The 23,039-nt window shown below is 40.6% G+C and overlaps 2 protein-coding genes across 4 annotated transcripts; one reads left to right on the top strand and one right to left on the bottom strand.

The window, feature by feature from the left end:
- Positions 1-2,638: 2,638 nt before the first annotated feature.
- LOC133631379 (CYFIP-related Rac1 interactor B-like) lies at positions 2,639-6,402 on the bottom strand. The gene is made up of 11 exons (XM_062023574.1): positions 6,276-6,402; positions 5,159-5,232; positions 4,933-5,054; positions 4,193-4,298; positions 3,956-4,092; positions 3,798-3,875; positions 3,604-3,720; positions 3,343-3,422; positions 3,140-3,266; positions 2,998-3,068; positions 2,639-2,918 (listed from the first exon to the last, which is right to left on the bottom strand). The coding sequence occupies exons 2-11, from the start codon at positions 5,229-5,231 to the stop codon at positions 2,840-2,842; spliced, it is 990 nt and encodes a 329-aa protein (XP_061879558.1). The 5' UTR covers position 5,232; positions 6,276-6,402; the 3' UTR covers positions 2,639-2,839.
- Positions 6,403-10,408: 4,006 nt separating this feature from the next.
- On the top strand, positions 10,409-21,768 carry LOC133631023 (prohibitin-2-like). Of its 3 annotated transcripts, none has more exons than XM_062022985.1 (11): positions 10,409-10,528; positions 13,395-13,524; positions 15,010-15,094; positions 15,153-15,232; positions 15,306-15,490; positions 20,212-20,341; positions 20,441-20,544; positions 20,629-20,706; positions 21,326-21,405; positions 21,484-21,544; positions 21,631-21,768. In XM_062022985.1, exons 1-10 carry the CDS (start codon positions 10,508-10,510, stop codon positions 21,497-21,499), a joined length of 909 nt encoding a protein of 302 aa, XP_061878969.1. In that variant the 5' UTR covers positions 10,409-10,507; the 3' UTR covers positions 21,500-21,544; positions 21,631-21,768. The 3 variants fall into 3 exon arrangements, with proteins under 3 accessions (XP_061878969.1, XP_061878968.1, XP_061878970.1); XM_062022986.1 differs by adding an exon at positions 13,106-13,262 and having other exon boundaries at positions 10,446-10,528; positions 21,484-21,768; XM_062022984.1 differs by having other exon boundaries at positions 21,484-21,768.
- Positions 21,769-23,039: the final 1,271 nt, after the last annotated feature.

Here is a 23,039-nt window from a genome sequence, read left to right as displayed (position 1 = left end):
TGATTTTGTCTTGTGGCGTTTGCATTTGTTATGACCTTTCAGTTTCTTAACCACAGTATATCTCCCTCTTTTTTTTGATGACGCCACAGACGGGCAGGCAGACTTAATGTTTAACGTCCTTATCATTAAAAGTACTAAATTTCATATTAAGTCAGCAGTTCTTAAATCCAATGTCTTCCTTTTTCTGGTATCGATAAAATCGATTGGTAATTTCCTTTTAAAACGATCTTGGATCATTACCTAACGTTCAGAAGCCAAACTTGCCAAGCATAAACCTACGTAGTTTAATTTAACAAATATAAATCGATATATTGAATAATCATTACACCCATCCCATGTATGTAATGGTGGTCCTTCAGTTAAAATTGTGCATCGATTGTTTTACAGACCGTCTTCAAGCCACTTTCTGACCGTCTCTTCAAGCTGCACCGTTTTGTGGGCGGTTTTACTTATGCGCCTTCACTTCAACTGCGTCTTTTACCTGTCATCCATGTTGTAGTTTTTAGCGCTTCCATAGCGAGTCTACTGACAGACATAAATTATAATGGGGGACGGTATGGCGCTAGCAACCTGAGAGTTCCTGGTTCAATACCCACCTTCTACCAACCTCGTCACGTCCGTTGTGTCCTTGAGCAAGACACTTCACCCTTGCTCCAGATGGGTGGTGGTTAGGGCCTTGCATGGCAGCTCCCGCCATCAGTGTGTGAATGGGTGAATGTGGTAATAGTGTCAAAGCGCTTTGAGTACCTTGAAGGTAGAAAAGCGCAAAACAAGTATAACCCATTTACATTTATAACTACATGCTACTTTGGATTAGAAATGGCAACAGCGTAGGATGCATAAACGACCCAGTCTGCCCCACAACAAGAGGAAAAAAGAAGCCTATTCACTACAACGTCGGACTACAATGGTGGACTCGCGCAAAGCTCTTCAGGTAAATCCCTACCATATATGGAGATAGCCGCTGATGTCACCAGTTGGAAAAACGTCGCAAATCGGACACATTTCAAAAGGCTCGTTTGGAGGAAGAAGGAAGCAAGGCAAGATTGTTTTATAAATAGCTCAGCTATGCCTCCATGGTTTGATTTTAGATTTTTGGGACTTATGCAGACCCCAAATACACAAAAAAGGTACCAATTGGTAAGAATAGTTGGTTTTGCATAATAGGTGCCCTTTAATACATGAGGCTCCTGGGGCCTCATGTAACAAGAATGGTATGGATTTTCTTCTAAAAATAGACATTCAAATCCATAAAACGCCATACGCAAGTAAAAATTCAGATGTATGAAAGCACATTTCTTTGTTACATCGCAATTTACTTGGAATTGATTCCAGATGTCGCGTGGCTTGGCACGCCCATCCACGCCCCCTTATTAATATGCAAATCATATTAAAAGTAACCCTATGTGACTGAGAACTGCACGCACTGTCAAATCAGGACTCCGCAAGAGGTGCCTGTTTCTCCTGCTTGGAGCGATCAAAAAGAGGGTTGAAACATGTGCGCAACAGAAACAGCACACAGGCTAAAAAAAAAAAACAGAAATGGTCAGGCATCAGGAAAAAGGTGAAGAAGAAGTTGGATGTACATCGCCAAAACAGAGCAGCATTTTGAAAAGACGGTAGCTGCAACTGTCCCATTGTATGGGGTGCCAAGTGGAAAAATTCAGTCACACATATTCTAGAAGATATATTTCACATTTAGCTCACTTTTTTCACATTTAGACAACTTTCATCACATTTAAGTTTAAATTAAATGTTGACTCTAAATGTTGTATCTATATGTAAATGTTAAATTTAAATATAAATGTTCAATCTAAACCTAAATGTTCAATATAAACCTTAAATATAAATATCATTTTTAAATCTAAATCTAAATGTTAAATTTAAGATGAAATTTAAATATAAATATATATGTTAAATATAAATATAAATCCTAAATCTAAATGTTGATTTGAAATATGAATCCTGAATCTTGAATGTCAAATCTAAACCTAAATGTTAAATCTAACTCTAAATGTGAGCACTAAATCTCTTGCCAAGTGTAAAGATTAATATTTATAGAAATTACAATTTTCCACCAATCCGAGGCCTCTCAGCCACAAAGCCACACCCACATCTCTGCCTCTCATGCAGTGCAAGACACACCTACATATTTCTTACTGCAGAAGAAGAAAACATGACAGATGTTTAATGACATATTAATGCCAAGAAAGTTGCATATTGTTAAAAATGTTGGCTCCAGACATGTGAGCTTACAGAGATGTCCTGCACATCTGGATCTATGATCCTGTGGTGAATGCAGCTTGTAATTGATACACCCCTACTTACTAACAATTAATATGAATATGGCAGAGTTCACAAAGGCTGAGAGGTATGGCGATGCACGGCCCACATCTTTCTTTATTATTTATCTATGTCTGACCATTTTACCTTCCCATTGGTCTGCTGTTTAGACCCCGGTTACTAATAATTTATGGCATCAACATGACAACCACAAAGTCGAGAGAGAGAGAGAGAGAGAGAGAGATGTCACATGACCTTCACTGTGCTCAGTGACAATCATCTATCTCTGCTCGTTACCATGACGACAAGATCATCAATTTTGACTCAACACAAAGATTGCATGTTTAAACCAACAGGTGGCTGCAAAGATGTTATCACCATGTGATTTTATTCCTTACTTATAAAAAAAAGTATAAAAAAGCATGGCCGACTCATTCGTTAGCATGTGTGCAAGCTCATTTGTCCAAAGTTACTTAGCGGACACGTTTGTTTGTGTCCAGCTGAGCTCATCTCTCATTGTTTCCTGTTTACATAATGACATCACCAATATACACTTTCAAAACCTTTGTTCACTTTGCAACATGTTCCTTATGTGCTTGGGAGTGGTGTCCTCGTTCAGGTGTTTAGTTGTGTACCTGTGGGGGTGAAAGGTCACAGCGTTGGCCAATGACGGCAAACAACACACAGCATGTGACGGCGAGCGCCAAGTCTGACCTGAGAGCGTTCAGTAAACCCTCCACGCTGCTTGCCGGCTGCTCCTGCAGCAGCCGAATGCATCCTTTCATCTGTGCACATATAAACAACTTTAACACGCCACACACTCATTCCTTTAAAACCTTTGTGCGTGTGGGCGTACGTCAATGTTGGATGTCTTGACAAAGGCGCCGGCTGGGTGCACGTGGTCATAGAGGATGATGACACCAACCATCACACGCAGACAGAACAAGACCGTCTCATCGCTTGTAAAACGACTTCTGTACTCTCTGTGCGCACACAGACACACACACATTCAGGATGTGTGGAGGAGGCAATTGGGTGGGGATGCATTCAGGGACTTACGGTGTTTCCAGCATGACTTTACAAACACAGGCCATGGTGCTTAGACAGTCCGTGGTGTTCTCAACAGGAACATCAGGGTTCTGCAACACAATTACATTATTCAGTATGTAGAAGCGCCACAGGAAGGACTATGCAAAAATTAAAACTGCAATAAAGCATCTTGAAGTCAACTCATTTGCTTTTTAACAAACAAAAACATACTCAATAAAATGTATAAATAAACATCAGTGACATCATGAGGACACCGTGTGATGCACTGACATCAGAGACAAACTTTGAGGTGCCGTCGCTCAGGGTCTTCAACATAGGCGTGGCACTGGCGTAGAACAAAGACATTCGATTGGCCAGCTCGTTGTTGACCTCGTTATCTGCATCCGCCTGGAGGTCATTGGTAGAAAAACGCTTTGACATAACACTATTCCTCATCTAACGTGAGTGTGTGTGTGCTTGCTTACCCACACGTTGTTGATACGCATGCGACTGATTGTACGCCTGTAGTAGCTGAAGTCATTCTGGATGGCGGGGATGGTCATCTGAAAAAAACATGATGAGGAAGCAGGTGAGGAGAGGAAGTGGAGGAGGAGGAAGGACGTTGAATGATGAAGGTGAGGACCTTGAGCTCGTCAAAGCGCAGCGTGAAATGAAGGATGAGGGCAAACTGACGAGCCAGAGCCTGTTTGTGCTCCAGCTGCTGAGTGGGCGGAGCATCAGGACTGGTGAGGACATCCAGTAGACACCTCAGACTGCCCTCTGATTGGACAAAACACAAACGCACACACGTTGTTATTACTACGCACTGTCACTGTGACCATGAATGACTAGTGAATGAGTGAGTGAGTGAGTTAATTACCAAGCTTGTGAGAAAACTCATAGAAATTCTTCAGTTTGGTGACCAGAGGAAGAACAGCAGACCACGCCTTCTCCTGTACCCCCTCCTCATTGGGGCTCTGAATGGCCTGTGCACGTACACACACAACACAGCATAAATTTTCACACACACTGGTTATCATTTGGCATGGGGACCAAGTTTTTGATCATCACTTGTGGGGACCACCCTTTCTACAGGTTGTGGAGGGATAAAAAAAAATGAGGTAAAATGGCCACTGCCCAGTTAGCTCATACACCTCTTTAAATCTCTGGATTGATGAAGTAATGTGCTGATCAGTCTTACTGGGGACCCTGGGGAAAAAGAGTTAATATGGTTCATGGGACCAAATTTAAATAATTTTGCATAATTCACACAAATTTGTACGTGACTACTGAGGACCATTTAAAAAAAAAAGAAGTTCAAATTAAATATGACATGATCCTCAGATAAGCACAACAGCTGTCCTCTTATAGGAAGTTTCACCACTTAAATGTTAAAGCAAATCCTGCACTTAGGCATCTTCAGAATGGATCTGACTATCATTTAAAAAGGTTTCCCTTTAGGGGACCTATTTTTTTGTCCCCATACGGTCAGAGGTCCCCTAAAGGTGACTGTGTAAACAGAGCGATGTCCCCATTAAGTAAGCATTGCCAGAACACACACACACACACACGCACACACACACACACACACTCACAGAAGATATTTCCCCTCCTCCTCACCTGTCTGATTTCCTCCCCCGCACCAGTGTAGCCCTGCAAACCGTCCAGGACGACCTGAGCCTCCGTCAGCACCTGGTTCACCTTCTCCCACAACGTCTTCTCTGTGGATGATGGCTGAGCATCTGTACAGAGATCAAAGATTAGCATCTCAGGCCCTGCTATGGTGTGTGCGTGCGTGTGTGTGTGTGTGTGTGTGTGTGTGTGTGTGTGTGTGTGTGTGTCTTACTCTCAAAGTCTAAAAAGAAGTTTCCTCCACTGTTGTCGATGTCTCTGCTCAGCACTCTGATCAAGTTCCCCATTCTGCACAAAAGTTACCGTGACGGCGCTAAGAAGCTGGCAATACTAGATTGACAAGCCTTAAAAAGGGTTTTTGTGAAAAGAACAGTGAAAGAGGAAGCAGTGACATTTGTCTTAAAGAGAGGAAGTAAGGCCTACTGAGCTCGCGCTCAGCTCAGACGACATGATGGAGTCACTTCAACAAAAACGTCAACAAAAGTCCCTTTGTTCACATCAACAGATCAGCTACATTGGCAAAAATGCATTATCATTTATTTCCGGTCTTATAATTACACATTCTTTTTTTTAAATTATTTAACATATAATTATATTTATATTAGTATACATATTAGTATTTATTTATTTTAAATGTATTTATTTGTCATTATTAATGGTTCATTATTTAATAATGTATATGTTGTGATTATAAATTAAACTGTGTTGTATAATCTATCGATATCATACTGCTATAATATCAGTACTGTTATTACACACAAGTGGCGTCATCACCTTTCAGTTCTACTCACTTGTCTTCATATATACACACACGGCGTTTGTTTTACACTCACGTTTATAGTAAAAACATTAAAAGTTGAGAAGTTTAATATGCATTCATTGACTTTTCCCTCGAGTACGTCCATCTTTTTATATCAAAATGTATCTCAAATTCGACCCCAAAAGCGGTTCCTAATCATTTGACCCTGTGATGTAGCTGTTAAGGTGATCCCAATATGACAAACATTTATAAACAAATCGTTCAAATTAGTAATCTAATCAGCGATTACGGTGGTTTAGGTCCAGCGGTCGCTATACCCCCAGAGGAAATCGTCATTGTGGACTTGACAGGACCTGAACCAAAAGGTCAGAAATCAGAACCATTTGCTGGTTGAACTTTGGAGCAGAAGTCTGAGGAGTAAAAACTTCCTGATCGGACAGGAGCTGACATGTCTCAAGCACCAAGGACCCACCCAGACCGAGACCCAGACTGAGACCGAGACCCCTCCCTTCCTCCTCCTGCCCAATACCAGATAGTCTCCCCACCCTTCCAAAAAATGTCCAGTGCTCACCTTGGCTGAGAGCCGATAGATGCTTGATCGAGATGGCGGGTCCAGGTGATTCTACATGCCGACACTGTCAACCCGGAAGTAGCCCCCTCGGCGCTCCGTTAACTATAAAAGGAAACGTTTCCTGAGCACGGAGCCAATCAGCGTGCGCGGAGGCCGTGCAACTTAAAAGCAACTTCAACTAAAAACTTGAACGCAACTTCTAGCTCTGTGCAACGCGGCTCAAAATTAATCAAAACAATTACAAAAACGCATAGTCATTTATTTTTTTTATTGCATTTGTGTAATATTATTTCCAGTAATTATTTTGACCACAGCAAAATGTGTTGAAATAATTTTAAAAATATATATAATTTGATATCACCAGTCATTAGTGAACAAATATTTGTAATATTAAAAAACACTCGCTTTGTCTCCTGTCTCCTGCGCTTTGCTGCTGACACCTTCTGGACGGAAGAGACATTACATCGACTCTATGAGGGAGGAGACATAAACGACACTTTATATATCAAATATACTGAATTACATATACGTATCAAATATGTCAGATGTACGATAAAATAATAATAATAATAATAATAATAATAATAATACATTCTATTTGTAAAAATCACTTTACATTGGGTAAACAACCTCAAAGTGCTACAGTGTATTAAAAAATAAAATAAAAAGATAATAAAAATAAATAAAAATTAAAACTAGAACAGCCAAATAACTAGAACTAGTATGCATATATCTAAAAAAAGAAAAGAAAACAAAAGGCTTTTATAAAAAGAAGGGTTTTTAAGCCTTTTTTTAAAAAGCATCCACAGTCTGTGGTGCCCTCAGGTGGTCAGGGAGAGCGTTCCTGAGGGCACCACAAGAAAGTTTGATCATATTACGCCTACCGGTATACTGGCTCACCTGCACTGGCTTCCTGTGCACTTAAGATGTGACTTTAAGGTTTTACTACTTACGTATAAAATACTACACGGTCTAGCTCCAGCCTATCTTGCCGATTGTATTGTACCATATGTCCTGGCAAGAAATCTGCGTTCAATGAACTACGGCTTATTAGTGATTCCCAGAGCCAAAAAAAAGTCTGCGTGCTATAGAGTGTTTTCTATTCGGTCTCCAGTACTATGGAATGCCCTCCCGGTAACAGTTAGAGATGCTACCTCGGTAGAAGCATTTAAGTCCCATTTTAAAAGTCATTTGTATACTTTAGCCTTTAAATAGACCCCCTTTTTAGACCAGTTGATCTGCCGTTTCTTTTCTTTTCTCCTCTGCTCCCCTCTCCCTTGTGGAGGGGGAGTTACACAGGTCCGGTGGCCATGGATGAAGTGCTGGCTGTCCAGAGTCGGGACCCGGGGTGGACCGCTAGCCTGTGCATCGGTTGGGGACATCTCTGCGCTGCTGACCCATCTCCGCTCGGGGCGGTTTCCTCCTGGCCCCACTATGGACTGGACTCTCACTATTATGTTGGATCCACTGTGGGCTGGACTTTCGCTGATATGTTGAATCCACTATGGACTGGACTTTCACAATATTATGTCAGACCCACTCGACATCCATTGCTTTCGGTCTCCCCTGGGAGGGGGGGAGGGGGGTTACCCACATATGCGGTCCTCTCTAAGGTTTCTCATAGTCATTCACATCTACGTCCCACTGAGGTGAGTTTTTCCTTGCCCTTATGTGGGCTCTGTACCGAGGATGTTGTTGTGGCTTGTGCAGCCCTTTGAGACACTTGTGATTTAGGGCTATATAAATAAACATTGATTGATTGATTGATGGCTCCACAGACTGGGAGCGGCGGAGCCCGGTCTCCCATTGTTCGTAGCTTTGTCCTCGGAGGTTGGAGGAGGTTAGCCTGTCCGGAGCGGAGGTGTCGTGTGGAGGATTTGGGGGTGAGTAGTTCACTGGTGGGTTAGTAGGGAGACTTTGTATTCAATCCTGAGTGGATCAGGAAACCAGTGAAGGGATTTGAGAATTGGTGTGATATGGTCATATTTCCGCACTCTCATCAGGATCCTAGCAGCACTATTCTGTATGTATTGCAGCTTCTGGATGTTCTTAAGGGGATCCTGACAAGAAGTGCGTTGCAGTAGTCTAAAATGTATTTATTGAGTCAAAAGTGGAAGTCCAGTAAACCAGTGTTTTCCAACCTTTTCTGAGCCAAGGCACATTTTTTTCATTGAAAAAAAAAAAAAAAAACCGAGGCACACCACCAGCAGAAAACATAAAAAAATGAAACTCAGCAGCCAATATTGAAAGTAAAAAGTCGTTCTAGCAATGGTTGGATATGAATTCAAACCATAACCAGAGGTGGGTAGAGTAGCCAGAAATTGTACTCAAGTAAGAGTACTGTTACTTTAGAGATTTATTACTCAAGTAAAAGTAAGGAGTAGTCAAGTCACCCAAATGTTTACTTGAGTAAAAGCAAAAAGTATGTTGTGAAAAAACTACTCAAGTACTGAGTAACTGATGAGTAACCTGTTCGTTTAATGATGACGGCAACAAATAATGCACAAAAACATAAAAATAGCAATGAGCAAATTCAGAGCCAGGAATATCTCTTAAGCAACTAAAACAATAATATATATTAAATAACTAGACATTAACATAAAAAAAATTATGGCAAACTGAGCCACAATAACTTAACAGCACTATAGGTTCAGTAGGCAGAGATTACAAAGGGAAATAACAAGTTAGCCTTTAAGCAAACCATAAACTGATAGGTGTGGGCTGCACCTGGGAACACACTGTGCACTTCTGATTGGTGTTTCTATGCATGCGTGTGTGTATGTGCGCGACTGTGCGTGTGTGTGCGTGTCTCTGTCTGTCTGTCTATGAAGCTGCAGTGCGTTAATAAATGTCCCCACACTATGTACATTTGACAATGATTCATAGCAGGGAAGCTAACATCAGCCTACGGTGACAGCCAAAATATGTACTAACGTTACTTACCGCGATGTGCTTCCTCAAATTTGACGTTGAGTTCATGTAAGCTTAAGCTTGTTGTTGTTTGCCGCTGAAACTTTATGTGCAGTTAATCATGTGACCGCCTGGCTCTGTTTGATTGGTGAAACGGAGTCAAACGTCACCAGTGACTGCATTTGATTGGTGAAACGGAGTCAAACGTCACCAGTGACTGCATTTGATTGGTGAAACGGAGTCAAACGTCACCAGTGACTGCATTTGATTGGTGAAACGGAGTCAAACGTCACCAGTGACTGCATTTGATTGGTGAAACGCAGGCATGTGATAGATCCTACTTTGAAGGCCTGTCTGACAAACCAAAACAAACAAAGCGTGCATTAACAGATCGATAAAAATCAGTAGCGGGTAGCGAGCTGAATGTAGATCAATGGAGCGGAGTAAAAGTAGCGTTTCTTCTCTATAAATATACTCAAGTAAAAGTAAAAGTATGTTGCATTAAAACTACTCTTAGAAGTACAATTTATCCCAAAAGTTACTCAAGTAGATGTAACAGAGTAAATGTAACGCGTTACTACCCATCTCTGACCATAACCAACCATGCATCACTATAACTCTTGTCTCAAAGTGTACTGTCATGAACTGTCACATCCCGCCGTGACTTATTTTGAGTTTTTTGGTGTTTTCCTGTGTGTAGTATTTTAGTTCTTGTCTTGCACTCTTATTTTGGTGTTGATTGTCATGGTATGTACGTATGTACTTTGTGGACGCCGTCTGCTCCACACGCTGTAAGTCTTTGCTGTCGTCCAGCTTTCTGTTTTGGTTTACTTTGCAGCCAGTTCAGTTTTAGATTTGTTTTGTATAGCCATCCCTAAGCTTCAATGCCTTTTCTTAGCGGCACTCGCCTTTTGTTTATTTTTGGTTTAAGCGTTAGATACCCTTTTACCTGCAAACCATCGTCGTTGTTCTCGACACCTACACAACAATTAGCTACCTGCTGCCACCTACTGATATGTAAGAGTATTACACAGTTACTCTGCCGAGCTTGAGACACTCAACAACGGTACATTTGCGTATTATAATTCCTGGTTTGCAAAAAAAAATGTTTAACCCAATTAGGTGAAATTACATAATCTCCGACGGCACACCAAACAATATCTCACGGTACACCAGTGTGCCGCGGCACAGTGGTTGAAAAACACTGCAGTAAACAATAAAGGTAACCGTTCAAGAAATACTACATTTCCCATACTGCAACGCGAACCCGGAAGTGTATCTTCGCCTGACCTTGGCTAAATTCGCTACGCAGAGTAAGAAGCATGGCGAGTAAAGACCCTGGCGTGAGTGCTACAGTTACTTATTGTTTTTTAAAACCACCTAACCCTTAACACTAACATACTTTGTCAAATGTCTGCCTTCGAATCGATTTACTCCTCTCTTCCTGCGACGGAACTTCAAATGTAAACTTTGGCTAGCTAGCAAACAGCAGATCCATGTGAACTTCTCACGTCCCTTTTTTACAGTTTCAATTTTATTAAATTAGTTTTTATTTCAACATTTAAGTACTCACTGTACACATTTTGGCTCGTAATATTGCATTCAGCTCAGAATTAGAAGATGCCTTGTATTTAGTGTTTTCTTCAAATGTTGTCAATGTTCTAACATTAATGTTAGTGTTTTACATTGTGTCCAAATTTGCTAATTATGTGGCTTAATTAGTGCACTTGTGTACTTACACTTTTGACTACGACTAATTAACACAATGTATCCATAATAAGAAGTACGTTGAAACGCAATACGGTAGTAGCTTACACTGTCAGTACCCGGATGTTGTACTCGAAATGGTACATTTGCAGCAAATAACAGTTGGCAGGGACAAGCGGTAGAAAATGGATAGAAGGACACATACCAACAGAGGCGAACCTGGCTAGATTTACACCCTTGGCGAAACCATCCCTTCGACCCCCCCCCCCCCCAAAAAAAAAGATATGCCCCTAAACCCCAACACAACAATATTATATGATATTATACTGTATTATTTGATTATAAAATCTTCAATACATAAAGGTAACAAGAACAGAAAAAAAAAGATAAATACATGAAATATAAATGAAAAACAGTATATAATGATAAATAAATAAATGGGTTATACTTGTATAGCGCTTTTCTACCTTCAAGATACTCAAAGCACTTTGACAGTATTTCCACATTCACCCATTCACACACACATTCACACACTGATGGCGGGAGCTGCCATGCAAGGCGCAAACCAGCAGCCATCAGGAGCAAGGGTGAAGTGTCTTGCCCAAGGACTAGGATGGTAGAAGGTGGGGATTGAACCCCAGTAACCAGCAACCTTCCGATTGCTGGCACGGCCACTCTACCAACTTCGCCACACCGTCCCTATAAACATCAATGCCCAAATCCTTCCATCACAGGATTGAAAAACTGTGCTTGAAAAATCTATGAAGAACGCTAACATAAAAAACTTACTTTATGGAGCATAAAAAAGATTCCTGCAGTAAACTGTTTCATATTTTACATAAAAAAAATTTTTTTGCATTATCCTGATAACATCTGAATAATCGATTTTTAGATGCATCGCAATTCGGACATGTACGATTTATAGAATCGATTAGTAAACGTCAATAATCGATAGTCAATTTATTTATTTTAAATTAAGTAATGCCAACAGTTCTAAAATTTGTCTGACTGCAGCAAGCCACCTCACAGAGACCCAAGCAGCTCCTTTATTATTGGGCACTTATGGTCCAGTTGTTCATACATTTTCATTAATGGGGAATTAATTTACCGGTTTCTTATTCCAAATGAATTGTTTTTTTTAGTTGCAAGTGATAAAGGCTTATTTAATGAAACAAAAAGAAATGTAAAACTGCATCTGCATCAATATACATAAAATAAAGATGCATCAATAATCGATTTTTAATCAAATCGTAGCTCCTGAATTGTAATCGAAATCGAATCAGGAGGTGTCCAAAGATTGCCGCCTCTAGTTCCAGTTATGATGACACACCAGTTTTGTACATAGAGAAACAGCAGATAATTAACATAATATGAATGTAGTGCTCAAACTGTAGCAGATCTTTCAACCTGTGTTTTTCACCCTGTTTACTACTGGCACTAACATGAACAACAGGTGTGAAGTGCAATCTAAAACTTGACTTTGCTAGCCTTCTTTGATGCTAAATCAACAATCACATTATCATATGAATTCTGTTGTGCAACTGTATGATTGTTGCTGTCTGATTATGGCAAGTCAAGAGAGACGCTCCAGTGACATCGAGGATCTCAAGTACGTTTTTGCCCGTCAATCAACCGAAGTTACATTGATGACTGCACAAAATGTATTCCCCCCCACACAACCCAATTATTTACATGTAGGTATAAGGGTCTTTTTCAATTTAGGAATGAAAATACAATTTATTTGGAAGATCTGTGTGGCCTCACTGACCTGGGATCAGATTATCCTCACCCCTTTGCCAAATTGCCTCTTGACTTTCCAGTGTTGCCAATTTGGCAACTTTGTCGCTAAATCTGCCCCCTTTCCAATCCTCTTGGCGACTTTTTTTGTAAACGGCTACTAGTGACAAATCGAGCGACTTTTACCGGTGTTAGTGGAGACTTTTTTGTGTTTTGGAGACTTTGAGGTGAAACCACAAAGCAGGATGCTACCGTCGTTCCAAAGCACTCAAAGGCGGTCAACGCGCAGCAGCAGAGACTTTCACAGGGCGGGAAATGATTTGCAGTCTGGACTTTTATTGTGCTGTACTTTTATGTTGCGTTCCATTTGAACTGGTAACTTTTTATGAAAAGGGTTGTTAATGGAAATGAGCGGTCATAGTCTATAAAACTGGCAAATTTAGTTTTTTTTTCCTCTTTTTTTTTGCTGTGCGTAGATTGCGCCCTGGACGGTCGCCCACATTGCCCACAGCAAAAACCAGCCCTGCTTACCACCCTTTTACTCGGCATGTTAACTACAAAGCGGAAGGAGGGGAACTAATTTGAAATAATAGCAGAATGATCAGAAGATGAGGCGAGTAAAGATAGTGATTGGTAAGTGCGTGGCAACAGTGATGGATTTGCGACAGCAATACACTGTCTAAATTCACACACTTAGGACCTAAATTTGAGACAAAGACCAATGCTGAATTTGAGTTGCAATATTGTAGCGGTTGTGTTTTGCAGGGGTTCCTTCAGCAGTTGCGGCAGATAGCACTCAGGATGGCTATGGGGCCCAAGGGAATGGGAAGTGGCGCCAAGCTGCTTGCTGTTGCTGGTGCTCTGGCATATGGTGTGAAGGAAGCCATGTACACAGGTGTGTGTGTGCATGTGTGCGTGCGTTACAGGGCTGCACGATTATAGCCAAAATAATAATCCAGATTATTATTATCAATATTGAAATAACGATTATTCATTGTTAGGTAAAACAGTGTTGGGGGGCACGCAACACCATCATGTAAATTCTATTCTATTTAAAGACAAGCATTTACCTGTTTCTCACCTTTTTTGTAAGGGGCGCCGGAAGTTGGCAGACCCGTCAGCGATCCTGTTTTGTCTCCCTGTCATGTTTGTCTGCTTTTGAATGGGATTGTGCTAGGGCAGCAACAACTAATCGATTAAAATCGATTATAAAAATAGTTGGCGATTAATTCAGTCATCGATTCGTTGGATCTATGCTATGCGCAGAGGCAATTTTTTATTTTTTTACATTTTTTTTTATAAACCTGTATTTATAAACTGCAACATGTACAAATAGCTGAGAAACAATAATCAAAATAAGTATGGTGCCAGTATGCTGTTTTTTTTTCAATAAAATACTGGAAAGGATAGAAATGTAGTTTGTCTCTTTTATCCGATTATTAGTCGATTAATCGACAGATTAATCGATTATCAAATTAATCGTTAGTTGCCGCCCTAGATTGTGCTGAAAATCTTAATTTCCCCTCGGGGTTTATTAAAGTATTTCTGATTCTGATTCTGATTTAGCTCTACTTTTCCTTTTTTCATGCTTTTTTTGCCCACGTTTCATGCGTCATCATTTGGACACCCCAGTTTGATCTAACCATACATTTGATCGTTTGTAGTGTGAAAATATTTAGTGTAACATTTGAATTTATGTGAAAGAGTCCTTCAATGCGCAATTACATTACTATATTTCCATGATTCATACGCATGCGTAGATGCAGGGGATGCATGAATTCTAACGGGGAGCTCTTCTTGCCAGAACACCGGCAATAAATGTTGGCACTGGATGGAAAAGTGTCTCCAGACTCAATTTTTTTCACAATGGTTAGCTTTTAGTCCTGTTAGTGCAACTCCCAAGAGACAAGCAAAACGGCTTGTTTGCAAAGGTCCAAGAGCATAAGAATGAGTTTTTAACATTTGGGGCACACAAACTGTGTTGGTAACCAAACAGATCCATAAAGAGTTACAGCAGAAATATGTCATACAGGGATTAACTATACACCGCAAAGCATTCACCAAACGCTATGTCACATGAACTGTTTTTAAAGTAATAACTTTCTGAAATGATGGTGGTGGAGTTTTGTGCTCATACACAATGGCCTCTGGCGTGGACGGGCACATGCTTCACAGGGCCGCCGCAGTTGTGAAAGTGTTTGATTTGATATGCAGCGCAGCATGCTTTTCAAATGTTAATATCGCCGACCATCATCCTCATTTAACTGTGGCAGCCAAAATCGTGATCATGATTCAAATTTGATTAATTGTGCAGCCCTACTGCGCGTGTGTGCGTGTCCATTAAGAAGGTGCTCCAAATAGAAAAGTGTGTGTTGTGTAGTTGAAGGTGGTCAGCGAGCGGTCATCTTCAGTCGTCTTGGAGGAATGCAGATGGACACAGTCCTCACTGAAGGTCTTCACTTCAGGTCAGTTCCACATTCTGTTTAGTATTTTGATGATGATGATAATGATTGTGGTGCACAGGGTTCCATGGTTCCAGTATCCCATCATCTATGACATCAGAGCCACGCCCAGGAAGATCTCCTCCCTTACAGGAAGCAAAGGTCAGACAGGAGAGCCCTAGGTCCAAGGTGAGTTTGCGTTAACCAGATGTCGTGATGTTTTTGCCAATGTCAGACTTGCAGATGGTGAACATCGGGCTGCGTGTGTTGTCGCGGCCGGAAGCGTCCTGCCTGCCTGCGCTCTACCAGCGACTGGGCAAAGACTACAATGAACGTGTTCTGCCCTCCATTGTCAACGAGGTGCTCAAGAGCGTTGTGGCCAAATTTAACGCCTCGCAGCTCATCACGCAGCGAGCGCAGGTGAGACACTTCAATAGTGACTCAACAACTTTAAAGAAAATTACTTTGTCTGTGAGTTGAGATTTTCCCTGACAAAATTCATATTCAAAAGTAGGGATGTTTATCGTTGGGATTTTATACAATACTCTAATTGATATTCCTTATTATTTATCGGTACTCCGTACTAAATGTAGTTTGTTGCAAATAAAGATGTTAAAAAATTCCTTTTTATTACAATGTTTATTGGCACAAGAGATTAACATCGTGTAACATCTCCCAGTTGGGAAGTCTTTTTTCAACACCTGCTTTTTAAGTCTTAAACAAGTCAAATATGTTTGCCGTGCAAGGTGAAATGCAGTTACAGTATGTCCTCATCCTGTAAACACCACACAAATCTATCACTGTTTCTATTCAGTACAATTACACTCAACTGGAAATAATATTTATGTAGGCAAAGCACATACCTTTTACATGGAAATGTATATGCATCTATCCATATCAAATATATCACATAAATCAGTATAATCAATTGGCATGTTTGGTGGGTGTGCATTTAAGCAAGGTGTGTTTTGATGCCCCTCAAACGTGGCGCGATGGAGTGACGTTAGACAGCGACTAGGCACCTGTCAGCGGACGCTGTCTTGCTTCTAAGGAACTTTATGCATTTTTATATTATTTACATTTTTACATTTTGAGTGGATTAATATTGGCCTGGGGATTACTGGGTCGCTAGACTTTTGAGGAATTATTGTTGTTACAAATTTTTGTGTCGTGTTGCTTCTATATTTGGGATTACTCCAAGCTGATTATCACATCCTATAGGGCTAGGCCAGGGGTGTCAAACTCAAATACAAAGTGGGCCAAAATTTAAAACTGAACAAAGCCGCGGGCCAAGGTTGAACAAATTAACCTTTTAATAGGGACCCAAACAAGTTTTGCATTGAATATTGAACAAGCAAGGCTTATATAACTTTATAGTGACATGCAAAATCGAGTTTCAAATAATAATAATAATAATTAAAGAATATCAATGGCATATCAAATACAATTTAAATAAAAATGTAATGCCTCTTTTCTATGTGCAGCCTTCTGAGGTAAATATCAAAATACATTTTTCCACAGGCTAATAATAAATTTGAAAATAAAATAACAATAATGAAAATACACCCCCGCTACCACCAAACCTCCCCCCCACACACACACCTTGTAGCGTCCCGGAAGAGTTAGTGCTGCAAAGGGTTCTGAGTATTTGTTCTGTTGTGTTTATGTAGTGTTACGGTGCGGATGTTCTCCCGAAATGTGTTTGTCATTCTTGTTTGGTGTGGATTCACAGTGTGGCGCATATTTCTAACAGTGTTAAAGTTTTTTATTCGGCTACCATCAGTGTAACCTGTATCGATGTTGATGAAGTATGCGTTGCATTCATTTGTGTGTGAATTCAGAAGCCGCACTGGCTGACGGGCTGGCTGGCGTTTGGAAGACTCAAGTATTAGAATTAGTGGTGAATGCGGTGGCGGGCCAGCTGTAGTGTTAATTTGATATTGCCTCAAGGGCCAAGTCAAATTACACGGCGGGCCAAATCTGGCCCGCGGGCCAGAGTTTGACACCCATAGGCTAGGCGATGTAGCAAAAAAAAATCATACAAAGATGCATCAGTTATTATTTCAACACTGGTGCTCCCACTAGAGTATTAGAAGCTCCCAAGTTATCAGGAACGTATGAATGAAAATGTTTAATTGGTCATTGCGTGCACAACCGGCTGTAGAAATGTACAAACTTGAGCAGCCGACAAGTCGCACGGCAACATGTAAACATTGCAATATCTCTGTTTCGAGGGGGGGGGGCATGTAGGATGTTTCAATACAAGTAACTTAGTGAAGCACTTGATAACACGCCATCCAAACGCATACAATAAAGTTACCGCGGCTAAAAGTTAACAAGGCGGGACAAAAACAACAACCCTAACAGATTAATTCCAGCGGAAAGAAAGGTTTTCACGGGAATCCCAACGTGGAGTCGTCATTTTCGGTAAATGTATTGAAATCATAGTATTGGATGATCAACCGCTCTCTATGGTGAAAAATGTGGGATTTCGCTGCTTGCCTAGCCATAAATACATAACCGAAACAGCCCTTCCCAACCTGTATAAGACTATTAGGAACTGATCTCCACAAATTACAAGACGCAGACTCTTGTCAGCTTCTTGACAAGATATTTGGAGCAGTGATATCACATCTTTATTAGTGATTATCTTTACAGCACATTGGGTCAGCCAAATGGCTATATCAACTAATTTATAGAAACCATTGGCAAGTTTTCTTGCATTTCTACATAATTTTTATGTAGTAAATGCCTTTTAAAGCATCTTAAAAATGGTAAAGTCCAGTGGCCAGCCGTGCGTTTCCCACCTAGGCCTTCAGTGATGTCCGACTTCAATAATTACCTCTCAAAATATCATAATTTGTCACTACATGACCATTGCTGGAGAAATACTATACAAAAACACATTTACGCCCTACTGGGCATTAGACCACATCAACAGTGTACAAAACGGGTTATTTTCTGGCGCATTTAAAAAATAATTAAAACACATCAGCAATTAAAACATATCTTATGTGGTACTGTCGAAATTAAAATCATAATTTATAGCACCTATTCGACGCCGTATAAGCCAGTGGTACTCCTCGTCGTCGGCTTATTCGAGTGGAAATGGCGAGCATTTCCCCATTCCATCGCCAGAACAGCTGAGCTAGCTTCCAGGGTTGGCCGACATCATCTCACAAAATGTAGTTTCTCTATACATATCCTTCTTGAAAATGGCCTTGCAAATACAGTATATATCTGCCACCTAATAATTTTTTTGTTTTCCTTCTCTGCTATACCGGTCTGGCTACGGCGCAACACTTCCCGCTTCCTGCTAAATTGAAACTTGTGAATGGATACTCACTTTGGAATGACAAGTGAGTATCCAATCACAGTCTCGTTAACATCAGGCTACTTAGATAGGCTACTGTCAACAACTTGTGATCTGATTGGCTATCGCAACTGTCTCTCAATCTGTGTTCTCAAATTAATCCGCTATCCGTCCCGATGAGTATCCAATCACAATGGGACGTTCAACGTGAGGCCATCTAGAAGTAACCTGACTCTCGCCAGATTCTTGTAGTTCGCTGAGCTCCACACAAGGATCTGGGACTTCTCAATAGGAGATGTATTTCAGAAGGCGGGGCCTTGTAAAAAAAATCATTGTATGTGATTGGATAAACCACTTGTCTGTTATCTTGAATGACGTGCTACTTCAACCACTGACATCGAAATCAACCCGTGACGCTCATGAGAGCGACGCTGGGAAATCCAAAACAGAACAGCCGACGTATTGGATAACGACACAGCGAAAAGTTAGAGAACTTTTACTTAAAAACGCAGCGATGTCAGTAGACTATCGATATCGTTTGTGCAAAGAAAATATGCAGAATTAATGTCAGCACACGACGCCTCGCCATTGTTGTTTGAATCAAACAGTCGCTTCGGCGCTACGTCACATCTATGAAATCCCGCCTGGCGATCCTGATTGGTTCATTATTTTTTGCTATCTTGAAGGAGTTTGCAATGCCCTCGAGCCCAGATCCTTGTGTGGAGCTCAGCGAACTACAAGGATCTGGCAAGAGTCAGGTTAATCCAGAAGGCCTTACTGACTCATGATCTGATTGGCTATTGCAACTGTCTATCACTGTATGTCCCTGTTCGCTTACAGTGCACGGATGCCCACATTGTTGATTCTGAAGGCCTCGGGCAGATTTCGTACATTATGGCAACATAAGCTAGCTGAATTCTGATTGGATATGAACTAAAACTAAAAACAACAGCACTGGAACGAGCATAATATGACATGAAGAGAATATGAATAATTTTATCTTTAATTATGATAATGATTTCTGGTTATGTTAGGCCAGCAGAGAAGGCCTTGCTGGCCCTGACGGCACACCACTGGTAAAATCTCTTAAATTTTACCCCGCAAATGGCGCCCTTGAACCCCAGCTGATGTTTTTCAATTCCTCTAATTTTTTTTGCTTCGCTCGGATCCCTGATTATAAAAGAAAAACAAATTTGGAGCATCAGCAGAACTGAGATATGCTTGTGATTGAGTTGAATGGTCTTGTCCATAGATGATGACGGTCACTGTTGGCTCATCCTGTGGTTGTATTGAGAGTGCAGATGCAATAATTCCAGAGGCTTCTGTTGCTCTCCCTATTGCCAATTTCTGACCGGTCCCGTCTATCGGTTGTGCGCAGTCTTTGCGCTGGTGTCCCTGCTGGTCAAACCCCCAACACACTTTTTAGGTATTCTGTCCATATGATATTTGAGGGGAAGTCTCAATTGTATGTGCCACAAGTTTGTCTCTCTTTTTTTAGCAAAAATCTGCACGTTTTGGGGGTCGCAAATGTTGATTTGCATATCTAATAACATCCAAACAAATTCCCTGGTTTCCTGCAATTCCCCATTTTCAGGTCCAAAATGAATCTCATCAAAACATTCAAACCCATAATTTACCACACTCTAGACATCTAAACTTTTTCCAATTGTTGTACATCATTTCAGTACAACTTCAGCTTTTCAACATTCACATGTAATTCCTACACAAATGATGGTGTAGTTGTACTTGTTACATGAATACCTGCAGTCAACTTGAATATATTTATCACTGCATCAAGTGTTTTCAAAGACGGCCTACCTCTCTTCAGGTGTCTCTGCTGATCCGCAAAGAGCTGGTGCAGCGAGCCAAGGACTTTAACATCATCCTGGACGACGTGGCTATCACAGAACTCAGCTTCAGTCGGGAATACACAGCAGCCGTGGAGGCCAAACAAGTCGGTGAGGAGACACCAGAAGTTTAAAAGACCACTAACTGGTTTTGAAGAGAAAACACTTCATTTTCATCACCCTCATTAAATGTTGTGTGTTTGCATGCAGCCCAGCAGGAGGCGCAGAGAGCTCAGTTTTATGTTGAAAAGGCCATACAGGAACAGAGACAGAAAATTATTCAGGCCGAAGGAGAAGCTGAGGCTGCCAAGATGGTGACTCTATCATCTGTCTTATCGTGTGATCACGCAACATCACCTCACTTCTTTTGTTCGCATGTGTGTGTTTGTGTGTGTCAGCTGGGCAGGGCGGTCACAAAGAATCCAGGCTATCTGAAGCTGAGGAAGATTCGGGCGGCGCAGAACATCGCCATGACGGTACTGAAACACCTTTTAATGTGATTCATGTAGAACAGCATCTCAACCATGGATGGATGGTTGGATGAAGTAATGATGAATGAATGAGTTATGGATGAAGTGTTGGCTAGATGGATGAATGAAGTGATGATAGATGAATGAGTGCTGGATGAAGTGTTGGTGAGATGTACACATGAAGTTATGATTGATGGATAGATGAAGTGTTGGATAGATGGATGATAATGGATGAGTAAAGAAATAAAGTGGTTGATAAATGGATGAATGAGTGACGATAGAATGTTGGATAAAATGAATGATGGATAACTAAATGAATGAGTGATAGATAGATGGATGAATAAGTGATACAGATGTATGGATGATAGTGGATGGATGAGTAATAATGGATAAAGTGATAATAGATGGATAATGTATGACAGATGGATTAATGAGCGGTGGATTGATGAATAGATGTTTAAATTGATGAAAGGATGAATGAGTGATAGATAGATGGTGGTTGACAAAAAGATGGATGAATGGAAAAAAAACATGTAAAATAAAACATTGTGCTATGAAAGGCACAGAAACTTGTATTGTGACACTTTCACACATGCTAAACACTTGAACTAACTCTGACCTGCAGATGGCGCAGTCTAGCAATAAAGTTTACCTGAGCGCTGACACTTTGGTGCTCAACCTGCAGGACGGCGGTGGCAGCTACAAGTGAGTCTCCATCGTGGGCGCCCTACTGATGATGATAATGACGATGATGATTTTTACCTTACTTTGTTGGTCTTGCAGGTTGTTGGAGAAGTAAAATGTCTACTTCCTGTCTTCATGCGTCTGGTCGCTCTGGCAGAAGGTTGTGGATTTCATGCATATGTACATGATGAAGACTTGATTATAACCTAAAGACCCTTTTTTACATTTAAATGCTCAACTTTACAGGAAATGTAGGCTAGGTTCTGTACGCGGAAGTCTGTTTCATCAGGTTGGCGGGAAAATATGTACGGACCAAATTATCTGTGTAAGAAATTTTCTTTGTAGAATAATGTCATACTGTCAATAAATATTCTTTCATGAAAACGTCCCGTGTGCTCACCGCCGAGCTCCAGCAGAGGGTGCTGCCTATTCTATGATCATAATGCCCACGGCTGAACACGTGACGTTCTCTTCATGTAACCTAAACAACACGTATATATTTTTGGAGTGGCAATGCAGAGGATGTACTTCAAGCACCAGGTCAGGAAGGTCAACCTTCCCCAGGAACTGCTGTTCATGTTTAACACCATCATTCAGTCTGTTCTGTACACCTCCCATCAGTGTCTGATTTGGAGCTGCATCCAAGCTGGACACACTGCAACAGACAATCAGGACTGCAGAAAAGATCATCCTCCCATCCATCCATTTTTTACCATTTGTCCCTTTTTGTCACGGGGGGCTGGAGCGTATCCCAGCTGCACTCGGTCAGAAGGCAGGGTACACCCTGGACAAGTCACCACCTCATCGCAGGGCCAACACAGATTCAAACATTCACACACTAAGGCCACTTTCGTGTTACCAATCAGCCCCCGGGTGCATGTACAACAGAAAAACAAAACAATAAAAAAGGAAATAAGTAAAATAATAAAACAAAACAGTTAAGAGCTAAAATTAGAATAAAAAGGGACAAATATATAATCTGTTTATAGCCGTTTTAAAAAATAATTTCAAGATCCCCCATTCTTGTGTTTTCGGTATGTGGCCCTTGGTTGAAAGTTTGGCTCTTAACTAGTCATTATTAAGTACTAATTAATGCCTTTTTCGGCATGGCCTTATTATAACCCTAACTCTAACCCTGGCCCTAACCCTCACTAAATAACTCTAAATTAAGTCTTTGTTACTTAGAATATGTTCCCCATACTAAAGTGTTACCAAAAACATATAACTTTGTCTTGAATTTGAAAAAAAATAAAAATTATTTTTTCACTAAAGAAGGGTTCAGTGAATGCGCATATGAAACTGGTGGGGTTCGGTACCTCCAACAAGGTTAAGAACCACTGTATCAGAAGCTCTCAAAATAAAAAAAATATACATAAAATATAAACATTTTGCTAGTAAATTAAAAAAAAAGATTATACTAACTTAGGAAATAATCATGAGAAATCACAAACTAATGTGTAATTGAACATTAATATTTTTGTACAGGCAGAATTTTTGACATACAAGGTTATACAGTTATACAATCATATTATTTTACAGGGGGGGGGGGAAACAGTAAACATTTAAGAAAAAAAAGGTATGTAGTGAGAAAAAGACATATTCTTTTAATTCTATGCTTAGTCACCTATAATGCAAAGCTGACACAATCTGTTTTT

Source organism: Entelurus aequoreus, linkage group LG16 (genome assembly GCF_033978785.1).
Source record: "Entelurus aequoreus isolate RoL-2023_Sb linkage group LG16, RoL_Eaeq_v1.1, whole genome shotgun sequence".
Classification (NCBI taxonomy): Eukaryota; Metazoa; Chordata; class Actinopteri; order Syngnathiformes; family Syngnathidae; genus Entelurus; species Entelurus aequoreus.
Note: the sequence above shows the minus strand (reverse complement) of the source record. Positions and strands in the feature narration are given on the sequence as shown.